At 40.6% G+C, this 16,737-nt stretch overlaps 1 protein-coding gene across 1 annotated transcript in view; it reads left to right on the top strand.

Annotated features, from left to right (window-relative positions):
• RUVBL1 (RuvB like AAA ATPase 1) overlaps positions 1-7,972 on the top strand; it is a 29,549-nt gene extending 21,577 nt beyond the window's left edge. The window contains exons 9-11 of the mRNA XM_089521432.1: positions 1,377-1,479; positions 5,770-5,861; positions 7,014-7,972. Coding sequence (XP_089377558.1) covers positions 1,377-1,479; positions 5,770-5,861; positions 7,014-7,173 — 355 coding nt within the window. The 3' untranslated portion in view covers positions 7,174-7,972. The remainder of the gene's footprint in view (positions 1-1,376; positions 1,480-5,769; positions 5,862-7,013) is intronic.
• The last annotated feature ends 8,765 nt before the right edge of the window (positions 7,973-16,737 follow it).

Raw genomic sequence — 16,737 nt, 5'->3', positions numbered from 1 at the left:
CTTCCAAAGCATTTTATCCCTGGTGCTGATACACCTGTGATAATAATCTTGATGGGTCACAACCATATCTGTTACTGCAGGGCTGCTTAAGGGCTTCACTGCAAGGGGAACATATTTCACATTGTGATGATCAAGAATTAGTGAGTTTTCTGGAAGAGAGTCTGTTTTTTCTCCCAGATTTCCCCCTCTCCATCTGCATTCTTGGTCTACACTTGTTTTGCTTTTCTTCCCCCAGAAATAGTCTTGAGTAATGTTATTAAGATATTTTTAGCACTCTCTGGCATCCATCCCCACACTATAACGTATGCTATAATCCTTGGGATTTTTAAAGTTACGAATTATGATTTGTTCTACCCAGATATTTTGTGTAAGGGCTTAGCAGCTGTCACACCATAAAAAATCTACATTGTATTGTCTGTGTTCCATTTTTGGTCTGCCTTTTCTGTTGTTAAGACTGTGATATTTAAAGGTGGACTTTACAAAACTAAATAGTAGTCTCTTGTTTTGAGGTAATACTTGGTCTTCAGACTAAAAGAATTGCATCGGCACATCAATGGCACATGTCCTGCTTGCCAGGACATGTCAAAAGTGATTTCTTTCCCTGTCTTCCCCCATGTTATCAGTAGAGTTGTAGCCTGTCTTATTTATTTCAATTTCTACCAAACTGAAATTTGATTATGCTTTTCCAAAATATGTTGGGCCCATATAGTGGAATCCCTTGTAGACTTTAATTTGCCATGGCTCACCTGTGAAGATACTCTTGCATGTGTGTCATTGTGGTGGGGCAAAGATATACTCATTCTGTTTATTGGGAAAGGGTGCCTCTACAATTTAATTGGGGTGTGTGTGTGAAAGAAATGAAATTAAAGTTATAATATTTTCTTGTCAAGTGCTCTGGCTTCCTGCCTCCAGTAGAATCATGTTTTTTTAGTCACCTGAAATGAGAAATAGTTTCAGATGAAGCTCGAGTGCCCTCTAATGGAGAACAGAAATTTTCTGAAATCATTTTCTTGTTTTACATAGATAAGATGTTCTGATGGGGTGGGAGACAGGCACATTCATCAGGCAAATGGTTCACAATATTTGCACTAAAACTGTAAATTAAGATACCTTGTCATGACAGATTATTTCAGCAGTCTTGTTCAGTAACTTGAATCCAGATTTTTGAACTAACTCTTCAGTGGAATATAAACCTTTCCAGTAGAGAGAGAGAGTATGAGGGATGGGGGCAGGATTTACTTGGAATGTGTGCCAGGAGCCATCACCACCTGTTTCTTTTATGTGCTCTAAATGTTAGTGGGAAACTCTTCCCCCCCCCCCCCCCCGCCCACCCTATGCTGTATAAAAACCTAAACTTTCTCTTTATACCATTTTAGAGGTACAGAAGATATCATTTCCCCTCATGGTATACCACTGGATCTTCTGGACAGAGTGATGATAATTAGAACCATGTTATATACACCACAAGAAATGAAACAGGTAATTTTTATTTGTGTAAAATTGGGGCAGTGGCAAATACCTCTACAATTGTGTGAGGTGGAATTAACAGGTGTGAAATGGAACTGGCTTTTTGCTATTAACAAGACTGCTTGCAAGATTTGTTTTTTAGTAATATTTTTATGTCTCATGTACTCTAGACTAAAATTTACAACAGCAAGTCTCTTTCTTGGACAAAGGTTGCACCCTGTATACTGAAACTTTTTTCTTTATTGTAAATGCATCTGCATGTGCTGCTTAGAAATTGTGAAAGCCATGGCTGTTTCATTAAGTTACAATTTATTAAATTAAGTGTCACTTTCTCGCCTCTTGAGATAGCACACTGAAATGACTTAAGGCAAAAATAAAACATGTAACATCCCCCAGATCCTAACAGCTCTACAACACACAGTAGTTAAACACTCTTCTAAAACTTCCATAGCCAAAAATCCCATTTGTCTGCAGAAAAGTTACTAACAGAATCAGTACAAGCACTGATGTCCCTACCCCAGGTGTCACCTGGTGTGAGGGTGGGTGGCCAAAAGGGGCGCACATGGCTCTCTTCGTGAGGATGCCAATGCTGCTGCAGCAAAACCACCACAGAGACAGTTAGCCCTCTCTTTTGCTGCTGTAGCAGATCTCCTTATGAAGAAGCCTGTGCCACCATGGCAAAGCCACCAGAGGGGTAATCAGGTCTATCTCCTATGAGGACTCCTCTGCCACTGAAGTAAGCCAGAAGGGCCTGACCAGGTGTCACCCCTCTTCTAGAGTGTTACCTGATACAGGCTGCACCCCCCAAGAATGCCACTGAGTATGAGGTCAACTGCTTCATGTTAATTTCCATGCATTCCGATTTACATGAAATAAACAATTTCATGTAACAATTTCAAGCATTTTCTAGGCCCTCCAGTATGAGTCTGTGGTATATTGACCATGGAGTGGGTGCTGTAGGACCTAGAAATACATAGAAAGGTGTTCTCTCTAGGAATCTCTAGATGTTCCAGTGAAACTCCATGGTCTACTTCCAACAGAAGCATACCATAGATTCACACTGGAGGACCATATTTTTTGGTTGCGTATAACTAAGTGTGTACTATGAGCTCATGTTTTACAGGGTCTGCCTGTACTGTGTTCTTCATACCTGCATTTTTATATTCATCTACTTGCTACAGAAGGACCAGATTTGCTGGTGTTTTTGCACTTCCCAATTGAATTTTTAGCATTAACAACTTTCCGGCATGAAATATAACATTTCCTAAATTTCCAGGAATTTCTTGTGAGACCCAGGCCCATCTTGGTGCATAGTGCATTGATTATAATCCTTGGTGCTATAATGAGGCATCTTTTCACAAATCCCCTCTCATTAGTTTCTCAGGGCTATAGATTGACACCATACAGGAACTGTTACGGTTTATCATGTCAATTCTTTGTATTATTTAGGAGATAGCGTCAATGGTGGAAAAGCATTGTCACCAGATAATAGTCTCGGCTGCTGGATGAGTGCCAAGGTGAAGCAGAGGCATTTATTGAATATAAACTTTAAAGCAAAGCCTCATTTCCTTCAGCATGAGGAGAGTTTCTTATGTTTCATATGCCTGGGATGTTTTTGTGTTCCTGACAAGATGGCTGTAGTACCTTCATGCAGATTACAGTTGAGGCAGCCAGAGGATAAAATGTACAATGTGATTTAATCTGTATATTAGCATAAAAAGAGCCTTCAAAAGTTGTGCCATTCTCAGAAATCCTGAAGGTTCAGCAAAGGCTACTTCACTGTCCCTGACTTTATGACTTGCTCTTTCAGAGGCACAAAGGATAGGGAAAGATAGTGCTATATTATTTCAAGTTACTTGGCTTTGAATTGGGTATATTATCACAAATTGTGTGGCATATTGGACCCACCCTTCAGCTTTCCATATACACTGCTAAATTTTTATGAACTGTCAACTTCTGAAACAGTTTGGACTGGTGATCAACTGAATAGTCACCAGCAAAAGAAATCACTCCCATATTGTTTTCATAGAAGCACAAACTCCTGCATTAAGTGGGATATATAGTAGCATTTAGTACTTCAGTGACAGTGGGCCTCCTTCCTGTTTGTTTGTTTGTTTGCTTGCTTTAAATAGAAGGCCTTGCCCACTTAATTACTTTCTCAGCAAGGAAGAGTTGGAATAGTATTGTTTCCAGCTTCTTAAAAGTGTGTTATAGGTAGAAAATCTTGGCACATTTTTCTAACCATCTTGTTGATTTAGGAGTAGAAATCTCAAGTTTTACTCACAGTGTCATACACTGCTAAATTTCAGTTGGGCAAAGTTTAGATAACATAGCCCAAATGTATTCAAGGGGCTAAACAGATGGCCCCAAAGGAGTGGCCTTCCACCGCCCCTTTGAGCACTGGATTGGGGCATCAGCAACCGCACACCATGGCCCCAATCCGGCAATTTATCGGTTCCAAAAGAAGTGGCAGTAGAAGAGAAGGAGCAGGATAAAGAGAAAGATTTTCCCCATTTCTCCATACCTTGTCCAGCTAAAGAAAGATACTTCCACACACTATCACTTGCTGGGTCAAAAACAGTGGACTTGAATCATCCTGGTGCCAATTCAAGAATATGAGTGCTGCTTTCCTTTCAATCCTCCATTGCTTTTGATAGAATGCTAATTTGGATGTATTATCAGAGGCATATGTTCTTTTAAAAACAATGCAGACCCCTTCCAGACTTGGCTGTGCATTTGGCCAGATTACCCTGGCCCATTCAATATGTGGGTGGGAGAATTGCCCCTCACAGTTCTGAAGAATCTTGTGTACAGGGAAAATTGGACTTAGATTTCCCAGAGGCAGTTCCCACCACTAGATACACATAATTTTTTAAACTGCAGTATACAACACCTGCTTTATAAATTACTAAGTGCATGACTCTTGTCGTTCATATTGATACTTCTTGTACTTGGACCTGAAAGAGCGATAACATATTCTGCTGATTATGTTACAAAGTTAACATTTTACTGTACAGAGATTACATTAGATTTAGCAGGTGGATACAGCGTCTTTATCTGTTTTTTCCCCCCACACACAAAACATATGTACTAGAAAGACACACAGACACAGACACCCTTCTTAAGGCTTCAAATTTTGCATCAGTCATTTTTAAAGAGCAGTTTCAGTTCAGATGTATTCAGACAGCCTGTATAAATGTCTGATTTCTAATCATTAACTATTTTTAAAACTTTCCTGAGCTTATCATCTGGCTTTGTAGACAGATCCAAAGCCAATTAGGATATGTAGTTCTTTGGATCACAGCCATGGCATTTGATGGGAACTTGGGATTGGATGCCAGCTATATGAAAAAGAAAAAAAAGATAGCCAGCGTATAAGATTTCTTAATCATAATCTTACACTCAACCTTGAGTATTCCAACAGCAACTTAAAATTGTAATGTTCTTTTTTGTTAAAAAATAAATAACCCAATGCTACTATGTCAAGCCCCAATTGTATTCTCATCCACCCCTTCCTCTTTTCCATACACTGATTCCTGTGGTGCATTTTTATGGCTTTAATTTAAACGAGTGCTTCTTGATATCTTGTTTACAAAGCTGCCAAAGTGAAAAATACCTGTATTATATGAGACTCGCAGTTCCAGAGTTATCTTAACACTACAACGCAACATCATTATCCAGTCTGCCCCTTATCACTCAGCTGGTAATACGGACTGCAGAGAGCCTAGTGCCACTTTTGTTACAGCTCTGTATGCTCAAGCTTATTGGTGATATCTTCTTCTTCAAGTTTACAAAGATCTTCAAACTGGTACAAGCTGGAGACTGTTCTTGATAGATTAGATTTATCTGAGTGGTTTTGTGGGGCAGGTGAACCTTATAGGCTTTATTTATTTATTTTTCCATCGTATTTGTCAAGAGGCTGAAACATCTGGTATGGAATTGAACAGCAAAAGGACTGTTGTAACTTTCCAAGGGAATTATGTTGTACAATATTTCAGGTGGGGTACAACTAGTCATTGATTTTCTATTTCAGATCATGTACAAGCCCCTGTCATTTGGGGGAGTAAAGGGGTTTTTAATCAATGTTCTCAAATATTCTCCTTTCTCTAGCCATGGGAGCCACTGGCTATGTTCCTATTCTAAACTGTATTCAATGAAAATAGAAATTAAAATAAATTTGGTTTAAACTAGATTTTGTATCCCCGCATCATCACATACTATGCACTCAGTTATAAGAAAAGCAGTGTAAAAATAGAAATGGTTACAAATATATTTTTCTGTTGTTGTTGTTGTTTTCACAAGATCATAAAACTTCGAGCCCAGACAGAGAGTATTAATATTAGTGAAGAGGCATTGAATCATCTTGGGGAAATTGGCACCAAAACAACATTAAGGTAAGCATGGGGTTTATGATATTGTAACTGTGATTGTTTTTTGTAGAAAACAGGAATGTGGGCATGCAACTATAGAATAACCAACAAAAGATCCTGCATTTCTTATAAAATATTTCATCCACATCAATGATAGAATCAGGACAGAATCCTGTTGATGTCCTATGCTACTGGTTATACTGTTTCCAGAGTTATACAGCAGTGAGGTGAGGGAAGACATACAAAATCTTCTGGTTCTGAGCAGCCTATTTCTCCAATTCCTTACTTCCTTCATAGTCACTATACCCTCATTGTTTTTCTTCCTCTCTGTGCTGGCAAGATGCACCAATTGCCTTCTTTCTGCCTCAGCTTCTGCATTGAAAGTGGTTGAGTTTTTACTATAATTAATGCACAAAATTCACAAACATACGCATATTTTGATAGAATAATAAGAGTGAAAATGCTTTGTAGAAATTATTGATCATTCAGTTAGTGAACCGAGTTGAGGTTCCCTTAAGCTTTCTACAGTGCTTCTTACTATTTGGCAAATGGACATGTTCAGTAAATTAGGCTATTCTGGTTAAATGCTAAATCTTTCTGTAAAAGAAGCAAAAAAGGAACATCCACTGCAATTTGCGGAAGAAACAAGAGACATTTCAATATACTCATTGGTAAAATAACATTTTTGAGTGTCTTGAGATGTGTCTCCATTAAGATTAGAACATTTCTAGCATAAACTCTTAAGTCCTGTAAATCTATGCAAGGCAATCATGTACCATGCAGGTAAGTTCTAGTTAATGTCGCTTAGAGGACTGGTGCAAATACTGTAATAAAAAATGATGCAAATATTACCGTTCCGCCACACTGATTCTGATGTTCTATTTCACAGACAAGCTTCCCCTACCACATCACATACTGCTTTTGAAACTCACATTGCACTGGAGGTTGCTTCTCTGGTTGAAGTACAAAAATTCAAGCCTTTCTGTGTGCCTTAAATAGATATTTGGCACTTGGTCTAAATATTTAACTTTCCCAATTACAAAATGCACTAGGCAGTTCTGGAGACCATATTTATATATTCATAATGAAAAATATCTATATGTGCTCTTTTGTTGTGCTTTCTGTGTTCTAGTTTGTTTATTAATATGACACATTACTCTTATAATTTGACCATAGGTATGCTGTGCAGTTACTCACCCCAGCAAATCTGCTAGCAAAGATAAATGGAAAAGAGAGCATAGAAAAGGAACATGTTGAAGAAATAAATGAACTCTTCTACGATGCCAAATCCTCAGCTAAAATCCTGGCTGATCAGCAGGAGAAATATATGAAGTGAAGAAGTTTATTCACCTTTGTAGTTTTCAGAGCCTCCTATTAACTTAATCCAAGTGCTTCAAAGAAACAGCTAAGACAGATGTTAACTTGCATTGGACCTGAAAAGCTCCTGAGTGTCTTTTTTCCAGGATGTCGAATCTTCTTTGTTGCTCCATTATTGAAATGAAACCAGTGATATCTTTGCCTGTAGCATCCTAGTGTTTGTTATCTTGGGTGCCTCTTTCAAGTGGATGCATATTGGCATACCTTTGTATCTTTCAGATTTGATTGCTAAATTGCTCAGAACTGAGCAGGTAATAGTCTATACTTTTAGATTTTGTATTAAAATTGATTAAGAAGGTGTTTATTGTTTGGCTTGTTTGTTTAAAGAGATCTGACTAATGAGAAAGTTTTGTTGAGAATAATTTGGTAAAGATATATTATTGCCTGCTTTTTAACGTTCTAGATTCAAAACTGAAGTGTTACTTGTGGTATTTTTGCAGTAGAGGTACATGTCAAGCAATGATGTTGCAGAGGAGGAGGAGGAGGAGATGCTAGAGTGGGACCTGCAGTAGGATAGCAAGTGATGCTGGGATGGAATGGATAATGGGGGATTTAGTTCAATCCTCTCATCCTCCTCAGTGTGAGTCAGGTAGAAAGTGGCTTGCAGAACCTAGTAAGCGTCAAATGCTTTACATAAATAAATCACATTTATGGGTTAACCCGAAATGCAGTTTTAATACACTTCTGTGCAATTCAATTAATGTTTTATGCTACCAACTTTACATTAAAAGAGAGCTGTTTTGTAGCACGATAGCAGATATGTGTTTCAAACTCGTAACTGGTAGTCAGCATGCATGGCGTTGTGGTTTAAACATTGGACTACAATTCTGGAGACCAGCGTTTGGTTCCTAGCTTAGCCATGAAACCTACCAGGTGACCTTGGGCAAGTCACGAGTTCTCAACCTCAAAGGAATGCAATGGCAAACTTCTAAACAAATCCTGCCAGGAAAATCCCATGATAGGTTCACTTTAAGTTTGCCTTAGGTCAGAAACTACTTGAAAACATACAACAACAACATGGATTTGTTTTGGGAGCCAGCCTGGCATAGTGGTTTGACCATTGAAATACAACTCTGAAAATCAGAGTTCGAATCCCTGCTTGGACATGGAACCCCACTGGGTGATCTTGGGCAAGTCACACTCTCATCCTCAGAGGATGGCAATGGCAAACCCCCTCTGAAAAATCTTGCCAAGAAAACCCTGTGATAGGTTTACATTAGAGTCGCCAAAAGTCAGTAATGACTTGAAGACACACAATACACACCCACACACACACACAGAACATTACATGTACTTAAGAAAAACTTTGGGCAGTTTTTGAATTGAGTTGAAAGCAAGCATTTCTGAACCCTGTGTGTATCCTTATCCATAATTGTAACTATAATTGTCATTCACTAATATAGTCCTTACATTAATTATATTAAAATTTCAGCTCTATGAAAACTTAAAATACTATAAAATGATAAATATCAATTATCATTTGTAAAGTAATTGCAAGGTTTTGCATATACAATCTACTCTAAACTTCAGAGTATACACATATTATACCATTGCCGGAAATATCAGGTCAAGGGATTGTAAAACACATTATGCAATTAACATTTCCAAAGGGGTGTTTCTGACTTAATTTCTTAATGCCCTAATACTTTGTTTTAAAGTAAAATATAATGGCTTGCCTTATAGCTCTAATTGTTTCTTATGATTAAGGCATTTGCCTCTGATCCTTCCTCTTATATGTAAAGCTAAATGGCAGGAAATCAAAATTGTTATGAACAATAGTGAGAGTAAATGGAACATCAGTCTCCCTCTTTTTAAACTGTATTCCCTTTCTAAAAGAATTTCAGTGCATTGAAGAGTATTTATTTTGAATAAAATATATGTCAATGCTGATCTACATCACTCCTTTCTGAATTTGAAGGGTTTTAAAAATATCAGCTTGTCATATATTGGTATTGATAATTCACACTTTTTAAAAAGTATGCCAGAAATTTGAAATGAAATTGATAGAAACTGATTTATTGAAAATGGTGCTTTAATGCTCTCCATTTACACAGTTGTGTTCTCAGAACTGTTTGCATGTTCAAAGAAACCGTGAAAAACACTAATCCTTCATTTCACAATAATCAGTGCCTAGCTTCCCCCAAAAAGAAGATTGCTCTGGACAGTTTACACCATTTAAAATCAAATATTTTAAAAACAAAATAAGAACGGTAAAGCAGCAGGTAAACAGCAACTAAAAATAAAGATGAAATTCTAACCAGGTAAATTAAAAGCCAAATAAATACCTGGGAAGGGAGGTCCCACAGTTTGGGTGCAGTCGCAACTAGTGTACCTCTTGATCATATTCAGGATTCAGAGGAGAACCTTCCTTTCAGATATTAGGGAACTGTAATTCCCTAATATAGCAAGTAATTTTAGATATTTTGGACCTCACGCCGTTAAGGGCTTTGAAAGTAATCACCTTGAAATGATGTGGAAAATAAATAGGGCAGCTGGGGGCATGCAAAATTGCTTTTCCAAAATGTATCTGCCCTGCCTTGTAAGTTACAAACTGGCCAATGGTGACTTAAGTGCACAAAAGTTGCCCCTATAAAGTCTACGCTAAGAGTGACAATCATATGGTCCTCCAGATGTTTAGTAGACTGCAATTCCCGGCATGCCTTACCATCAGCAATGCTAGCTAGGTCTCCAACAACATCTTGAAGACTACCTGAATTTCATCCTTGGTACTGCTCATGGGTGAGGGGTTGTGCTTTCCATTACCTTTCTTTACCCAAAGCTGCATCTCGAAGAACAGACAGTGGGAGTGACCTACCATCACTTTGCTTTTCATCATTGGGAATCTGTATGTTGACATTTTTTGTGAGATAGAGGACTGAAATATTTCTGGTTTAAAATGAGAGCTACACATTTATTGGAAGGTACACTTAAGGTGGAAGATGCTCAGCCCCCACTTCAACTGCAGCATACAACCAGATGCTAATGCTTCAGATACTAATCAAAATTGGTCTTATCTCTGGTAAAACGTATTTAATTCAAATTTTATCTTTTTTCTTTTCTTGTTATGGAATACTGTGAAAACACCACCTTTCTTCCTTCTCTGGATAATTAACAGCTAAAAGATGCCGGGGGGTGGTGCAAACCAATGATACAAAGGCATAAAAATCCTTGAATGCTAAATGATGCTTGAATGTTTATCTGGTCTATTAAGTGATGCCCATCAGAATTATTGGTGTCAAAGCATTGCCCAGGAAAATGGCTATCATATAACTGATAAAATGTTCAATTGAAAATATAACAGCACCAAGCTGTAACTTTCATTTAAAATCAATAAACAAAATAAGAATGTTCTTATATATGGGAGGCAGAGTGATCAAGAAAGTGAGGAGAAAATCCCATCTTGGTTAAGGTTTGTTATTAAATTTGAAAAAAATTGCTGCATTATTTTAATTCAGCTCTGCCCATTTTCCAGAAGTGCTGCACTTATTGCATTAATCTTCAAAGCGAAGTTTTTACGACCGATTGCCTGCAGACTATGAGAAGTTTCTCCATCCATTAACCACAGAGAAACGGGCCTTGCTGGGTAGGAAAATATTTGTTACATCTTATCAGGGTGACACATAATCTAACAACAATTACAGCAGGCCCATATTTTGTACTATTTCAGTTTCAGTGTGAAAAATAGTTCTAATATTAAACCTGGAGTGGGTGGGTGCTATAGTAACCAGTTGAATATTATATGCTCAGCACTTGTGGTTTTCTTTCAAGGTGTGGGTCTTGGGATCCTGCCCAAAGCAAGTGAGTACATATAAATCCAATGTTCATGGGCTGTATGCAAATTACACAGTATGTGCTGGGCAAGCAGCTGGGAAGATGAATCCATCCATATCCATATGAACTGCTGAAATGGCATTCTCCTTGTGCTTTATGCTTCTGTTAATGTGAAAGCTCTTCTAGACACTGCAGGTCAAGCTCATTCTTCCAAAGGTTAAGCATGCATGAAATACGTGGCTACTCTTCTTCCCTGCATGAGGAAAACAATGTAAAAGCAGAGATGATCTCAGAGGCTTTTCCTGCATATTACTGATGAATGCAAAAGTGAATGCTTGTAAACCCAGTTCTGCTGCCCAAATCTGATGCAATCTTGTTTTATCAGAAGAATCAGCTTGGGAGGCATTGCTGCAAGAAGAGGTGATCAATGAAATTCTGTAGTATTCCTAATGGCAAGCAGAGGTTTATTCCTCATACAGCATTACATTGGCACAGTGTAATTTTGTATGTAGATTTTGTAGAACTGGATGCTTGGACAAGTAATCTAAGTCATTCTGTTGCATAAAGTACTGTAGTGTTTTACTTTACTCAGTTTGGACCCTGCCTTTTGGTATGAAAGACACTTACCAAATTATAGCCTTAGCATATGTTATATATAAAGTAGAGAATAGACACAAACAGTCCTCAAGCCTCAATGTGAGGAACAATTCAAGAATGGAAATCAGACTGCATGACATTAGTAGAAATGCAGCCAGTCTGTGATGCTTGGGAATTGGGTGCACAGGAGGAGCGGGCAAGGCAGAAAGACTTGCTGGAAGACTAATCATATTCTTTACTTCTGGGAGTTAGGATGGATGAGTATAGTGCCAGGCAAAGCTCACTCAGGATTCCAGTGTTTGAGGCAAACAAGAAGAAACATTGGTTTCTCTTTGCAAGATATGTTTTGGGAGGTCTAAGAGTGCATATTCCAGTCTTTGAGTTCATCTCCAGTTCTAACCAAACTTAAAATAAGGATGTAAAGAAAAGAAAAACCAAATAAAAATAAAATTAAAAAAAATCTATAAAGGGGGATGAAGAGGAAAATAAACTATGCAAGGAAATTGAGGCCCGTTACAAACAGGCCGTTTTGTGTGTGTGGAGCGCGCACTAGGGTTAGAAAGGGGCGGTGCTTCCGCACCCCCCTAACCCTAGTGCACGCTCCGCACGCACAAAATGGCGGCCGTTCCACACGGCCGTTGCCATGAGGACGTCACGACCGTGCCACCTCTATGCGGGGCGGCGCGGAAGTGCTGTCCTCGCTCCGCACCAGGGCGCTTAGTGTGCCCTTAGCGTGGAGCAGGAAGGAGCTCAGTTTCGGAGCTCCTTCCTGGTTTGGTCCGCTGGGCGCAGCCTTCACACGGCTGCGCCCAGCGGACCAAAGGAGAAAGGGGCCAAGCGGCCCCTTTCTCCTCCTCCCCGCCGCCGCAGGGTGTCCTTGGGGCTTGAAGCCCCAGGGACACCCCTTTTCAGGCTGCGGGGAAGCGGCGTTTTGCCGCTTCCCCACAGCCTGAAAAGCGGCAGATCGGGGCCTCAGCAGCTGCCGTTCTGGCCACTGAGGCCCCGATACACTGGGGAAAGGGGCGGGTACAGCTCAGTTTTCTGTTTGTGTCAGTGGTTTCTCCTGCTGAAGATGCATGTGATTACTGAAACTAACAGTAACTTGTCTCTTCAGGAATGAGGAGTTCTGTGATTAAAAACAAAAGAAACATCATAGGCCTAATTCTTTCTTGGTCATATATTTTGCCACTCCTGCCAAAAGCATGCAGCCCCTTCTGTACTGGACTATTTGAGCTTGGAGTGGAAGCTGCCCAATAATGTGTTCTAATGGGTAGAGATGTGCCAGTCACAATGCCTCCATCACCTTCTGTAGAAGATAAGGCTGCCTGGTACTATCATTCCTATTTTATATTCAGCGTTACTGATGTAAAAACTTCATTTCTTTTTCATGGTCTCTGCGAACCACACAAATGGGTTATAGAATCATAGAGTTGGAAGAGACCACAAGGGCCATCCAGTCCAACCCCCTGCCATGCAGGAAATCCAAATCAAAGCATCCCCGACAGATGGCCATCCAGCCTCCATTTGAAGACCTCCAAGGAAGGAGACTCGACTACACTCCGAGGGAGTTTGTTCCACTGTCGAACAGCCCTTACTGTCAGGAAGTTCCTCCTAATGTTGAGGTGGAATCTCTTTTCCTGTAGCTTGCATCCATTTCTTCGGGTCCTAGTCTCTGGAGCAGCAGAAAACAAGCTTGCTCCCTCCTCAATATGACATCCCTTCAAATATTTAAACAGGGCTATCATATCACCTCTTAACCTTCTCTTCTCCAGGCTAAACATCCCCAGCTCCCTGAGTCGTTCCTCATAAGGCAAGGTTTCCAGACCTTTCACCATTTTAGTCGCCCTCCTCTGGACACGCTCCAGTTTCTCAACGTCCTTTTTGAATTGTGGTGCCCAGAACTGAACACAATATTCCAGGTGGGGCCTGACCAGAGCAGAATAGAGTGGCACTATGACTTCCCTTGATCTAGACACTATACTTCTATTGATGCAGCCTAAAATCGCATTGGCCTTGTTTGCTGCCGCATCACATTGTTGACTCATGTTCAACTTATGGTCTACTTGGACTCCTAGATCCCTTTCACACGTAGTTTCATTCAGCCAGGTGTCCCCCATCCTATATCTGTGCTTTTCGTTTTTCCGCCCTAAGTGCCAGTACGTTACATTTCTCCGTGTTGGATTTCATTTTGTTAGCTTTGGCCCAGCTTTCTAGTCTATTCAGGTCATTTTGAATCTTGATCCTGTCCTCTGGGGTATTAGCTATTCCCCCTAATTTGGTGTCATCTGCAAATTTGATAAGTATGCTCCCAATTCTGTCATCCAGGTCATTGATAAAGATGTTGAATAGCACTGGGCCCAGGACAGAGCCCTGTGGGACCCCACTGGTCACTTCTCTCCAGGATGAAAAGGAGCCATTGTTGAGCACCCTTTGGCTTCGGTCAGTCAACCAATTACAACCAATTCTGCACCTGCACAGAATTTCAAGAATCTTGAACTTCTAGAATCGCTAGGCAAAACTTTGCTTGCAACTTTTTGGCAGTAACACCATCCACCCGATATACAGTTGGCCGTTCTTATACACGGATTTTTTATACACGGATTTAAGCATACACGGTTTGAAAATGTTCCAAAAAAGTATAAATTTACCTTGATGTTCCATTTTTTATTAGGGACACCATTTTGCTATGTCATTATACTTAATGGGACTTGAGCATACACGGATTTTGTTATACACGGGGGATCTTGGAACCAAACCCCAGCGTATAACAAGGATCCACTGTATAAGCACTTAGCATTCCCGCTCTTTCTTAATTCCTTTTGTCTTCCACGATAGCAGCTTGAAGGAATGTTGCTCAGGAATTCGCATTTATCCTTACTGGTTTGATTCGGATTGGTTTTTTTACTACTCTTTGGATACTGGACTGGCGATTGTTTGTACATCTCCTGACTGTTTGACTTTAATTTCTCCTAATAGACGGATTGGTAAATCACGGCATGTGTATTATGGCCACTGATTCTTCTTCCTTTAAGTGTGTTAAGTGTGTGTGGGGGGGGGGGGGGGGTGAATCCCTGGACAGGACCCTGATAACACCTGCCTTTTGTGTCTGGGTGAAATCCACAATGTTGTGGCTTGCCCCTTGTGCAAATCTATGACTCTGCAAGCCTATAAAAAACAGAACTCCTGCCTGAAAAAAGCCTTATACCAACAGGCCCTTCACTGCTTTTGTTCCCCCTTTGGGGGAAGCCCCAGTGCCAGTTTTGGCTGTGGTGCAGGATCATGGCAACTCTTTCAAGGACAAGGAAAGGTCTGCCAAGACCCAGAAATCACATAAAGATCAGGGGTCAGACCATGAGTCTCAATCCAAAAGTGCTTTGAAGAGCAAGCAACATGATAATAAGGATTCTCTTTTGAGAGCTGAAAAATCCTCCAAAAAATGTCGCTCCCCGTCTTCTCATGGAGACCAATAAATGTCTCTTCAAACATCTTCCAACTCTTCTAAGAAGAGGAAGGAGCTTTCTCTGCTCTCGGTACCAACCCGCACCGGATAACTACTTCGGCTATGGTACATGTTTCAGCCACTTTGACTTCGAGCCCACTGGTCCTCCAGGAGAGTGGGAGGTCCATGCAGGTCTCTCTGTTGTCCCTCTAGGTGATTCATGTAGACCCAGGGTCCAAGTTGGAAGGTGAAATCCATGACAAGATCCCAACTCTTACGCCACATTTGGAAAGACCTCCGCTGACTGCTCAAATTTGGGACATATTGTCGATGTCAACCGTGCCCAGACTTTCTGCAATGGATCGTCAGGATGCCTTTTCAGTTCATGAATCTGATGATGATTCTTTGTTTGATGACTATCCAGACCTTATGATTGATGATGCTACAGATCGATATTATTTACCTGTCGACCCCAACTCTCTTCACTGCTCTCAAGCTCGGCGACAGTGATCACTGTCACCTTCCCATTCAGCACCATGTCAGATGACTCTCGTTAAACAATCTCGCTCTCTACATTCCAGGCCATTGGGCTCATACTCTGAAAGACATCCCTCACTTCCAGTGGGCTTGTCGGTACCAAAAGACAAGCCGCTGCCTCAGATCCCTGAGAGTCTTTCTCCTCACTCTTCCAGTGAATCCACACCTTGCACTGAATGCTTAATGCAGTCACCCACTGACCAACCCCTGGTGACCTTGGTGGTATCATCACCAACTGATGACAGGTCCTTTACAGAACAGACCATTCGAATGGAAACGTCCTGGAACTTGAGGTTGCCACTTCAGACCAGGATGCACTTGACACTTTCCATAAAAGGGTCCATGGCAAGGTACCAACTCCTGCTTCCATTAGTTTTTCTCCTTCCATGGAGGAGATTGCCCAGTGCTTGTGGGACACTCCTGCCACAATTCCATCAACTTCAAAGAAAATCAAAAATCTGTATAGGATCACTCCCTCTTCTTCTTGGCTCTTTGAGCAACCCAAACCCAACTCAGCAATTGTTGAAGGTGCCCAACAAACTCTTGCTTCAAAACATCTTCCTCTCCAAGTGATAAAGAAAGTAAAAAGATCGACGGCATGGCAAAAAGTTTTATGCTGCCTCTGTCCTGGAACTGAAAGTTGCAAACTATTTAGCTTGTATGGAGGCATACCAACATCTTATGGAGTGTATGCTACCATTTCTAGATGACCTTCCTGAAGACAAAAAAAATCCACTGGCCATTGCTCTTCAAGCTGAAGCCCACTCCTTGGGTGACCAGCAAATTTCCTTGGCCCACCATTCAGCTTATTGTGCTGCAAAAGTGCTTTCAGGATTGATTGCCTTATGCAGACATGCATAGCTCTGATTGTCGGATCTTACCTCTCAAGCTACTTAAACAAGCAAGGAGGGACCAAATCCCAGATGCTTCTCAACATCACCCTTCGCATCCGGAGGAACATCCTCCTACAAGCAATCCACCTCTCTGGGGAGGAGAACGAACTGGCAGACCAGCTCTGCAGGTCTCTGAACCCTTCCCGAGATGGTGTCTGACCTGTTTTGCACTTGGAACGAACCATCAATCGACCTCTTTACCACGGCACTCATTTCTGTTCTCGAACTCAATCTCAGGGCTCCTGAAGAGATGCCTTGTTGGGTTTTTTTTGTTTGTTTCTTTTAA

This window comes from Sceloporus occidentalis, unplaced genomic scaffold (genome assembly GCF_023333645.1).
Source record: "Sceloporus occidentalis isolate IW3139 unplaced genomic scaffold, rSceOcc1.0.p SCAF_1, whole genome shotgun sequence".
Lineage (NCBI taxonomy): Eukaryota > Metazoa > Chordata > Lepidosauria > Squamata > Phrynosomatidae > Sceloporus > Sceloporus occidentalis.
Note: the sequence above shows the minus strand (reverse complement) of the source record. Positions and strands in the feature narration are given on the sequence as shown.